The 12292-nt window shown below is 34.7% G+C and overlaps 1 protein-coding gene across 13 annotated transcripts in view; it reads right to left on the bottom strand.

Annotated features, from left to right (window-relative positions):
- Positions 1-12292, bottom strand: part of PPHLN1 (periphilin 1) — a 135101-nt gene that overhangs the window by 106624 nt on the left and 16185 nt on the right. For 7 of the 13 annotated variants that reach the window (XM_045465838.1, XM_045465834.1, XM_045465831.1 and 4 more), the window contains 2 exons: positions 3059-3223; positions 669-730 (listed from right to left, as the gene is read on the bottom strand). In XM_045465838.1, the coding sequence (XP_045321794.1) occupies positions 669-730; positions 3059-3223 (227 nt within the window). The remainder of the gene's footprint in view (positions 1-668; positions 731-3058; positions 3224-12292) is intronic. The other 6 variants (XM_045465845.1, XM_045465843.1, XM_045465839.1 and 3 more) reach the window with 1 other exon arrangement.

Raw genomic sequence — 12292 nt, 5'->3', positions numbered from 1 at the left:
TTAACCAAGGCTAACAACGACTGAGGTCCTTCCAAAATGTGTCTTTCCAATAGAACTTTACTTGTCAAAATAAAGCAACTAAGAAAATGCCTTATAGTAAAAGAAATTCTGGGGGCACTTGGGTGGCTCAGTCAATTAAGTGTCTGACTTGTGAATTTGGCTCAGGTCATGATCTCATAGTTCATGGAATCAAGCCCTGCATTGGGTTCTATGCTGACAGTACAGAACCTGCTTGGGATTCTCTCTCCCTCTCTCTCTGCCCCTCCCCTGCTCATGCTCTCTAAAATAAATAAATAAGAATAAAGGAAACTTTGTAATGACTCAAATATTCTAGACAGAAAAAAAAAAAAAAAGCCTTAACTTTCTAATTAAGTAAACAGATACCTTATAATCCACATCACACATTAGAGATAATTTAATAATTTGATAAGAATATACCAATAGTTCAAACACTATTTTTTGTTATCAATTACAAAATGCCAATAGATACAGAATGTTAGCTATTAGTGCTATTATATTAATCACAAAAATATAATGTTTGTTGCTTTCAAAATTCTAAATACTAATTAAAAATATTTCATCTATAAGCAGTGAGATTAGATTTCAACCTCAGACGTCTCAGTGAATCAAGTATTGGAGTGGTTACGGTACTATGTTTATCTTTTTACCTGTATTCAGGCTGTCGGCTTGCGGAATGATCATCTCTTGTCCACCTGTAGCCAGATTCATCCTGTAAAATAAAAGAGCTCCTTAGACATTTGCTTATATTATTTAGGTCAAGTAGGATACATCTAATAGTACTACTGGAAACGAGTCTCTAAGACCAAAATAAAATGAGGACAAAAACACCTCTCTAAATCTGAGCTTCAAAGGCATGAAGAAGAAAAACAAGATACAGCAAGTCACCCATATCAACAAGTGACTTAGCAGACTGACAACCTGTGGAACCATTTATCTGCATGAAAATGCTTACGGTACTTCTTTGGTAGGCCTAACAGCCTTATTGCCAAAAACATACACCAACATCACAACAGCTAAGGACTGCTATAAGAACAAAGGCTCGATTTAAATTTAATCAAGCACACAGGTCTCTTTATTTTCGTTCTGTCAAGTTCTTCCACCAAGTTTCAAATTCAAGACCAGGAAACATTTGTTACTTTCCCACTTGTTCAAATTTTCTTTTCTCATCTTGACTCCCATTAAAATCCATAATTTGGAAACAATATAATAGGAAACCATCACCTACTGATAAGTTAAATTAGAGCAACATGTGGCACTAAGTTTAAGATTAATCAAAACAAGCATTTTGTCCTCTAAAACAGATACATTTGAAAGGTACGTTACACACACACACACACACACACACACACACACACACACACAGTAATCCACGCCCAATTACTTTAAAATTATATGTAGAACAATATAATGTGAATTATTTATAATCAGAAATACTTATTCAGCTAAAATAAATACTATTTTCATCTTCCTCTTTAGGAATATACTCTACTCTTACATAAGAGTTATATTTTCATCATTTTTCTTCTCAACAGTAAATACAAAGAAACAAAAAACAATATAACAAAAAGATAAAGAAAATTCAACAGCTCTAATAAGATATTGGATAAAGTTAGTTTATATAACTGATAACTTAGTATCACGAGAGTTCTAAGGATCTCAAATGGGGTTATTTTTGTTTGAAGAGAATTTAAAGAGAAAATGTTGCACAAAGTATGAATGAGCACAATTTGTAATAAAAAACTATTGTTGAGGTACTATTATGCTACAAGGTTTTAGGGGAAAAAATCATATTTATGAGGGTTCAAATACAAATTGGTCCAATGAATCCAAAATTCCCTATTTATATTAAATGGCCACATTTAGTTTTCACAAGAGGGATAACAATCTTATGCAAGGCCAAATTTTTTTCTTCCTCAGACTACCTGGAAGAATAACTCCAAAGGCAAAGTCCAGTATTTCTAGGATAGAGACAATGCATAATGTTTACTTTTCTACACCAAATTCGTCTTCCTAAAGGAACAGCACAACATTTAAAAATGGAAAAAAAACACGAATCAATTCTATGAGAAAGAAGCTGTGCACTCCCAACTTTAAAACTACAAGAAAACACTGAATAGTCTCATTACTACTTTAGAATTGTTAAGAGTCACCATGATGGAGTAATCAGAGAACTGGACTTCCATACATATATATACACAATCCTGGGTAAATGACTTTAAGGGTGAAGTATGGAAAGTAATTCCAACAGCCAATGTGAGGTCAAATTTTAATATAAATGTTTGAATATGTACTGTAAATTGCAATAGTATACAGTAGGCAAAGGGAAAAAAAGAGAAAATGTAGAAAAACAGTCTGGCAGAGGAGTGAGGTAAACACACAAGCCAAGTCAAAGGAACTACATCAAGGAATAGTTGCAGTTAAGTTCAATGACAGATTGTTGCAACATTTAATACATACTTCTAGAGTATTAAAGATTATCAGAAGAAACAAAATACAATAGTAACAATGGTAATAACAGCTAACATTTAAAAAGTGCTTATTATAGATAGGACAGTGTTGTGAGAGCTTTCTAATTTAAGTAGACTTTAATAAGTACAACAAAAATGAGACTAAAGTTCAACAACCTTAATCCAACCTCACCCACAGCATTTCATCATGAATGAAAATAAAGTAATTATAAGTGAGTACCTCCAGTAAGAGATGGTAACTACCTGCTCATCACTTTTTTGAGTACCAAGGCAATACATAGATTACCTTTATCTCCTTCTGCAAATTCTTTCCAATTTAGGGGATAAAAACACAGGTTAGTTGGAATTAATGTCATTTAGATAGAGCTATCCAGAATGGCTTACCCACTTTATCCCAAGATTCTCCACTACCAGTTCCCATTTGACAGCTCTAGCAGGGAAGTCAACAGAGCATCAAGCAGGAAGTGTTTATTCACCTGCCTTCATGGCCAATCACATAAATTTCAAAAATTACATGATTTTTAAACTTATAAAATATAACAATTAGTACACGGGGGAAATTTACATACTCCTCTGTGAGGTGGACCACTTCTTCGATCATGAGAAAAACTGCGGCCCTCGTCATATTCTCGGTAATCAACATGACTGTAATATCTATTGTAGTTTCCTTCACCAGGTCTGTCTAGCAGTGGTGGTTTCTTTGGCACAATATTAACTACTCTATGGTAGCCATCCTAAAACAGACAAAAAGAAATATATAAAAATCACTAACTTCTCTATTTGGTTTTGGAAAGGTTTTTTAAAAGCACAGGAGTTCTTATCCTTAATTAAATAGAGTAAATGTATAAACAAACAAAAATGCATCAATGAAATAACATGAATATAACTAATAGTAATGTTTTCACATGGATTAAAGGAAATAAAATTGTTCAATGAAGCCAGGTGCTTAAAATAACAAGTAGCAATACTAAAAATCAATCATAAAAGAAAAAATACATATTATTTTAATAAAAAATAAACTACGGAAAGAATATTACATAGCTCTAATCCTAATTGCCTAAGAATTTTACAAACAAAACCATTTAAGATAGCACACACCTTTAGTCTAATGTGTTTGAAGTATACTATTCAGAAGAAATACAAAATCTTTACACTTAAGCAACAGCAAACAGAGACAGAATATTGAGCTAGAATCATCAAGAGAAAACACTGCTATTTCTCCAGAAGCGCTGGAGAGAAAACAGCCTTTGACTTCACAGTCTAGAAGCAAAATAAAACCCAATATAAAATTTGAACTCATTTTCAAAATAGTAAGTTGTTAATGTTTTAAAGTTTGAGCAATTAGGGGCACCTGGGTGGCTCAGTCAGTTAAACATTGGACTCTTGGTTTTGGCTCAGGTCATGATCTCCCAGTTTGTGAGTTCAATCCCTGAGTCAGGCTCACGCTCCGTGTTGGTGGTGCAGAGCCAGCTTGGGATTCTCTATCTCACTCTGTCCCTCCCATGTGCTCGCTTTCTCTCGGTCTCTCAAAATAAATAAACTTTAAAATAAAATAAAGTTTGAGCAACCAAGTGGATTTTTTTTGGGGGGGGGCTGGGAAATTGGATAGAGGGAGAAGAGCACCTACGTTAGGTTAGCAGTTGCTGTGAAATAACTCAACAAAATGGTTATCAACAAGTAAGGACTAGAGAGCTACACGACATGTATTTATAAATAATCTCGCCTTGAACATTCATGGTATGTCTTCTACCAATATCAGAGTAAATATATGTGAAAGAAATTAGAAAGCAATCAAAGTATAAGCCATGATCAATTTAAATTAACTGACTGGCCAAAATAAAAACATGAAGCCCAAAAATAAAGCCCAATATTCAGGGCATTACTATACCATCTTTATGTCCAGTTTCATCGTCAATACAATAGATTAATACTATTACCTACCTCAAGGAGCTGTTGTGAAGACTGAGCAAAAAGCAGATTGTAAAAAATTTAGTACAATGTGTAGGACACACTATGTTCTCAAAACTATTTGTTGTTTTGATTACCTTTTTAATGTCCATGTGAAACACAATTCCTCAAAGTGTCTATTCACTTAAATAACTTCTTAGCATTAATAACTGTAACTATTCAATCATTAAATTACTGTGTCTTATTCAAATTTCCCAGTGGGTAGGAAATTTGTTAATGTGCTGAGAAAAAATAAAATTAATAGTTCATATCTATTTAAGAACTAAAATGATCTACCTAATTTTTTCCCATGGGGCTATAAGGTGGTTTCTTTCTTTAGTATGTTAGATATTACATTAAAACATATATTTTAGGGGCGCCTGGGTGGCTCAGTCAGTTAAGCAGCCGACTTCGGCTCAGGTCATGATTTCGCGGTCCGTGAGTTCGAGCCCCGCGTCGGGCTCTGTGCTGACAGCTCAGAGCCCGGAGCCTGTTTCAGATTCTGTGTCTCCCTCTCTCTGACCCTCCCCCATTCATGCTCGGTCTCTCTCTGTCTCAAAAATAAATAAACGTTAAAAAATTTTTTTTTTAATTAAAGAAAATATTTTATAGTTTACATAATATATAATAGGTAAATGAACCCACAGGCTCTTATAAAAATTACCTTTCAAAGAGGTTTCAATTAAATCTAAGCAAACATTGAGCTTCTAAACAAATTCAACATTAAGCCAAAATCAGCAACATAATTTATAGCATTCTCTCAATTAAAATTTGTTATTCATAAAATTAGAATCACTGATTTCTACAATTCCAAGAAACCATACAATTCCATTCTGTAACGTCCTTGTTGGTTTGTATATATTTATTTGGAGGGATGGTGGCATAAGTATGCATGTCTAAACACTTGCATGAATAGAGAGATTACTTTACATGCAACCTTTTCCTCTATTCAAAGTTATTTTAGGATTGTAAAATGAATATGGTAAAACTTGAATCATATTTAGTCATAGATTTAATAAGCTGTTTTTTTCCAAATAAAAATAAAATCATTCCAAAGTTGTTAATCAGCAACAGAAAAACAAAAACAAACAAAAAAACTCCTAATGACAGCTCTGTATCTAGCAATGAAGATTAAACTCTTTATGTTTTGAGATTGTTCAAATATAAGTACATTATTACCATCTCACCTCTATAATAGGCATCTATTCTTAAGGAAAATTCTATATTTATATGAAAAGTTTTAAGGAAATAAAGATGACTGGAGCAATCTGATGAAGCAAGACTGTATTTTCAGAAAGTCCCTATCTCATCTAGGAATACCATGCAAGGATTTTTCTAACAAAATTCATGATGAGAAGCAAAGATTTCAGAATTTTTCAAAAGCTTTTTTTAATAAAAAAGTTCAAACAGTATTTTATATTACATGCAATGCTGGACATGATTGGAAATACCATCAGAGTTTGAAATTCTCCTACAAATTTACATGGAGCTATAAATATGTAATTTTCCTTTTTAATGTTTATTTATTGATTTTGAGAGAGAAAGAGCAAGAGAGAGAGAGAGAGAGAGAGAGAGAGGAGGAGAGGAGCAGACAGAAAGGGAGAGAGAATCCCAAGAGGCTCGAAACCACAAACCATGAGATCATGACCTGAGCTGAAACTAAGAGTCAGAAGCTTAACCAACTGGGCCACCCAGGCGTCCCATAATTTCCCTTTCTAGATGCTAACAGAAATACACAAGGCTTCAGGTACTGATACGGTTGGAGTCTTCATTTTAGAAATATCTTGGAAAATAATGGCACCATTATATACAAACCAGAAATAAAAACTGTAACTTCTAAAGACTACCTTAAGAGATTAAGGATAATAGAATCATTTTCAATTAATTTAAAAACAAACCCAATGGAATCAAAATATTTCTATTATTTAAAATGCAGATATTTCGGGAGCACCTTGGGTGGCTAAGTCAGTTAAGCATCTGGCTCTGGATTTCAGCTCAGGTCACGATCTCACAGTTCATAAGATCGAGCCCTGGGTGGGGCTCTGGGCTGAAAATTCTGAACCTGCTTGGGATTCTGTCTCTCCTCTCTCACTGCCCCTCTCCCCACTCGCGTGCACTTGCTCCTTCTCTCTCTCTCTCAAAATACATAAAAAAACATTTCAAAAAATAAAATGCAGGTATTTCAAATCTTGAGTTTGGACGTATAATCTGATTTTACCTCAATGAAATCAATTTTCGTCGCTTCAGTTCATTATAAAAATTTGTACAGTGCCCCATTAAAAAGATCAGACCAGGGGCGCCTGGGTGGCTCAGTCGGTTGAGCGTCCGACTTCGCTCAGGTCACGATCTCACAGTCCGTGAGTTCGAGCCCCGCATCAGGCTCTGTGCTGACAGTTCAGAGCCTGGAGCCTGCTTCAGATTCTGTGTCTCCCTCTCTCTCTGGCCCTCCCCCCGTTCATGCTCTGTCTCTCTCTGTCTCAAAAATTAACAAATGTTAAAAAAAAATTTTTTTTAAATAAAAAAGATCAGACCATATCAATTCAATTGTTGCATATTTATACCATGTACCAATTTTCTATGGCTGTTACTAAAATTTCCAAAAATATGTGTAAAATTCTATCAGATTTGCCCCTCCAAAATTAGTGTTAATGTTATGATCAGTCAGACCAAAATTAAAAAGTATACGTAACTCATTAAAAAAATTTTTAAGCCTATTTTACTCAATCATGATCTATTCTCACAGGATGTAGAAAGCAACAACTTGCATATACATACTTTTTTGAGAAGTTATAGGTCTATGAAATTTACACATTCACATAGGTCCCTATCTAGGGGGTAAAACGATTCCTACCATTAGGGCTTCTGAGTTTCTGAATAAGGATTGTTCACAGTTTTGCTTGTGCTAATGAAAATTTGAACAGGTTAAGATACTTATCAAATTAGTTTTGCAATTTTTAAGTCTGAAATGGTGATTGTGTTTTGTTATGAAATAAGCAATTATTTCTTAATTTGCTATTAATTCCAATTTAATAGAACTACCTCTTATGAGTAACACTTTCATTTCAGTAAGTAAAAGCACCAAGTTTTGTTTCATTCAATATTTAATGTCAAATTTCCCACACTAATGTTTAGTCTCTTTACTAACTGGGGGCAAATCATGAGGATTAGCATGTTTCTTTAACAAGTTTTCCAATGTCAGGGGTGCCTGAGTGGCTCAGATGGTTAAGCCTTGGACTTCAGCTCAGGTCATGATCTCAAGGCTCATGAATTCGAGCCCTGCCTCAGAAGCTATACTGACAGCTGAGCCTGGAACCTGCTTCTGATTCTGTGTCTCCCTCTCCCTCTGCCCCTCCCCCACTCACACACTGTCCCTCTCTCTATCTCTCTCTGAAAAATAAACATTAAAAACGTTTCCAATGTGATTACAATACTTGGCACAAAGTCTAACAAAAAACATTTAAAGGAAAAATTTTAATAGACAAGCAACTCCTCTTAAGCATCTTTATCATTTGGAGACACACACTAAAATATTTATTTACATTTGAAATAGGTATCTTGGATTTACTTCAAAATAATCTGGGAGAAAAGAAACTGGGGAAGGCACAGACAAAACAAGATGACCAAAAGCTGGTAACTGCCACTTTGGATGATTTGTCCATGGGGAGTTCATTTTGTTATTTTGTCTACTTTTATATCTGTGATATATGTCCTTATAAGAAAGTAAAAAGCAACTAAAACACACAAAACTACCAGCAAACTAAGCATGACAGCATGTAAATAATTCATGCCATTACTGCCTAAAACAATCAACTTAGTATGAATGCAAGCTTCATGGGCACAGACACCTTGGTCTTAATTCACTGCTCTATTCCCAGCACCTGGAACAGCACTTGGCACATAGTAAGCACTACATACATGATACACGTTCTACTGTGTTGTATCAATTTTATGTTACTTCTGGCATACATGTTTTTTTACTAGAAAAGTACCACACAAACCACACATACCTAAAAAATTCTACTACGCAGGCTGGTGGACTTCTTTCAAAAGCTTGAGATTCCCTCACTCTGATCCCTCATATTTTTGTGACATGCATTTCAGTAACTATTCATTTAATTCACTCACTGAATTTTCAAAGAAATATTGGTGTTTTTGCATTTCAATGGCTTTGGGGAATAATGGGTCAGATATCTGAAATTGGAACTGCCCCAGAAAATAAGGACACAGTGTTACAGAATGTAGCCAAGAACTGATCCTTCCTCTCTGGAAATAATGACAACAAAAAGAAAGTTCTTGCAATTCTGTCAGCCAAAAAAGGAAAACACCTCCTAGGGCATACACAAAGGAACGTTACTAAATCGAAACTCAGCAAATGAACACTTAAGATTTTACATTTCACATGTGTAATTTTCACATTTAGAAAAAGTTGAAAAAAATATTGCACTTTAATGATATGAATATCCATGTAGTTAATGAAAAGCACACATACTGTTGGCCAGTTTACTCTGAAATATTTCAAAAAATTAGATGGATTAAATAGACGGATAAAGGACAGATAGATGGATAAATATACAATAAAGCATGTTTTCATCAAATGTTAATAGTTGAATATTAGTGAGTAAATGAGAGTAATGAGAAAAAAAAGAAATACAGTAAACTTGCTTTTCTATTAGAGAAAAGAATCCAAATATACAAAATAAAAGACATTACTTTCCTTTTTCCCAGCCACTAATGATAGGGAGTTCCCACTTTTTAAAGGATTAACCAGTTTTATATTTAGAAAAAAATAATAATCTGCCTTTTCAAAACTTAAGTTTTTACGGAAATATGACATACATACAAAATGTGTACAAATCATAAATGTACTTCTGGATAAATTTTCACAAGGTAATCACACTGTGTAACTACCACCCATTTCAAAAAACTAAACACCCTTAGTATAGAAAAAGCCTTCCTGTGCTTTGTCCCAGTCACTACTTCCCTCTCCCAAAAGTAACCACTTTATTGGTGAATTCTGCCTACCCTAAAACTATGTAACAGGAAATACAGGATATATACTCTTATATTTAGCTTCTTTCTTTCAGTAGGATGTTTGTGAGGTTCCTACATGTTGCTGCTTTTGCAATGGTCCATTCAGGTCCATTCATTCTCACTGCTGTGTAACCTACACAATTAATTTATCTATCCCATTGTTAGACATCAGATTGTGGCCAATTGGAGCTTTTATGAACAATGCTGCTTGTGAACATTCTTGTACAAATCAGTGATATACCAATACGATTTTTAAAATAACATAAGATGATCTCTGCTTTGTAAGCAAATATTTTTAAGCTTTAAATAAGTTATATTATTAGCTCCAAAGTCAGGAATTATAACTTTACTGACTTATATTTCTGTTCTAGTGTAATTTATCAAATGCTTTTCTAGCCTAAGGATTTAGCAGGTCCTTGAAATCATATATGAATATAAAATTACTTTTTTCACCCAAATGCAGCAACAAAAAACCAAATAATAGCAATTACCTATGGCTTCATCACTTAACAGAAATCACAGATATTTTCATATCATGTCATAGCTGTTGCAGATACCTCAAAATCTATTTATTCTAATTATTTTGAAAATATAGTAATGAAACCTCACCTAGCTCTTAATATTTATTGACCTACTAAAGTACATCTTACTACATCATAAATTTGCTTTTTAATAGTTTGAGAAATATTCAAATATACATGTAAATATTGAAATATTCAAATATATTCAAATAGAAGTCCTTTAATTCTGTGTATCTCATTTTACAGTTTTAAAAACGCTACTCTAAAAAAGGGATCCATAGGCTTCACCAGACTGTTAAACAGATCCATGGCACCAAAAAGTTTAAGAAACTGTGATTTAACTAAAATGTAGGTGTAACATAGAAGGCAAAGGGATAATTTCCAAGAGCCATCAAAGGCACATAAAATGAAGGGAAGGGAAGGCTTTAACTTTCTAACCAAAATAAGACCAAGTTCACCAATAAAAGTATATGAGTCTTGAGGAAGGAGATGTGGGAATACAAAAGAATTTATAAACTAGGAAAGATTGATTGGGGGGAATATAGGGAACAATCTAATGGAATTAAGATTTTTTTTTCAAAAAAGGAAAGGAATGAGGCTATAAAAGGTCTGGGCAGTTTCTGTGCCCTCAGGAGAAAGGCAATCTAGGTTTCTCCCCCTCTAGGAGGAACCAAGTAGCCAGAGAATTTAGGAAAGTCAGATTTACCTTTAGGCACTTAGAGACAGTTGAGTGAGTACCTCTAGTCTGATTTTAAATGCACTTGTGGTATAAAACATATCTGCTTCCTGCTCATGAAGTTATTTTGTAAAGAAGTCTGTTTCACATTTATACAATAAATTATATAAAAATGAAAATGTTTGAATTTGTTTACTTTTACTACGATATCCTCATCCATTGAGAACTTCCATAACCTATCATTTTTACCTCAACTCCTGTCATCATCAGCAACTTCAGTGTTCACCTACAATCTGCATTTGTTAACTCTGCGTAAGAGTCACCTGACGAACCTTTACACAACACTGACGTTCAGATCCTACCTGCAAGATTAGGGCTTAATTATCTGGATGGGGCCCAGTATTTATGTCACCCAGCTCTTTGGGTGACTTCAATGTATGGTGAAGATTGAGAGCCTCTAATCGAAATCACTGATCCAAAATCTAGCCTCCAAGTTTTTCTGATCTCAACTCCAATAACCTTCACCCACCCTTTATTCCCACCACCATCCACTGAACTTTAATTATCCAGAACTGTCCTTTCTTGGAAACTCCACACTCCAAATACCAATTGTCTATCTTTCTGTCATTCTCTGGTGTTCAACCTCACTGAGCTTTTCCTGTCCCTCAACCCCTCACTTCTTTCAATCCACTATCCCTCTCACAGCCTTAGTTCCTTTCTGAAACAGCCCATTACACATATTACCTCAATAATTCTGAGTCAGAACCTTCAGTATTCTCATCTTTCTGTGTCTACCACTCATTGTGCAATCTTAAATCAATACAACAACCTGCTTTCTCCACTCCTAAACTGGGCTACTTAGGTAATAAAGTGCACATTCCTGTAGACTGGCACCCCTATAATTTACGGTGCACAAGCTCATTGCTCCATCATCAAAAGTCTTTTTAAACACCTCTGGTGAAGAGATACCAACAATGGCTATTCCAAATTCAATGTGGCCTCAAGTCTCCCTCTACCTTATCCTAGGAGAAAACAAAGGCTATTAGGTATGAACTTTCTCAAATCCATTATCACACAATGACCTAACTAGAGATCCGAAGCACCCTTCTTATTGATCTTAGGACACTGATAAATGGATTATTCCCATCTTAAAACTCACTGCTCTCCCACTTGGTTTAAACCAGGACTGGTTTAAAGGAATCCCCCTGCCTGGCAATAGCCTACAACCACCTGGCAGGTCCCTCTGCTTCCAGTCTTTAAGCCAACTTCTACTGCAGTGTGTTCTATAACACAGCATGCATATATAATGCAGAATGGTGTAATAAACATTTTATATCACAACTTTTTCCATGTATGATCACAAATATTTCCCACTATTGTCTGAAATTACATTTTCTCAGCTTAGTTAACATACAGTGTAATCTTGGCTTCAGGCATAGAACCCAGTGATTCATCATTTACATATAACACCCAGTGCTCATCCCAAAAAGTGCCCTCTCCTTAATGCCCATCATCCATTTTCCCACCGCCATCAATCCTCAGTGTGTTCTCTGTATTTAAGAGTCTCTTATAGTTTGCCTCCCTCTCTGTTTTTATCTTACTTTTCCTTCCCTTCCCTTATTATCATC

Source organism: Leopardus geoffroyi, chromosome B4, assembly GCF_018350155.1.
Source record: "Leopardus geoffroyi isolate Oge1 chromosome B4, O.geoffroyi_Oge1_pat1.0, whole genome shotgun sequence".
Lineage (NCBI taxonomy): Eukaryota > Metazoa > Chordata > Mammalia > Carnivora > Felidae > Leopardus > Leopardus geoffroyi.
The sequence above is the reverse complement of the archived record's forward strand: the minus strand, read 5'-3'. Positions and strand labels throughout refer to the sequence as shown.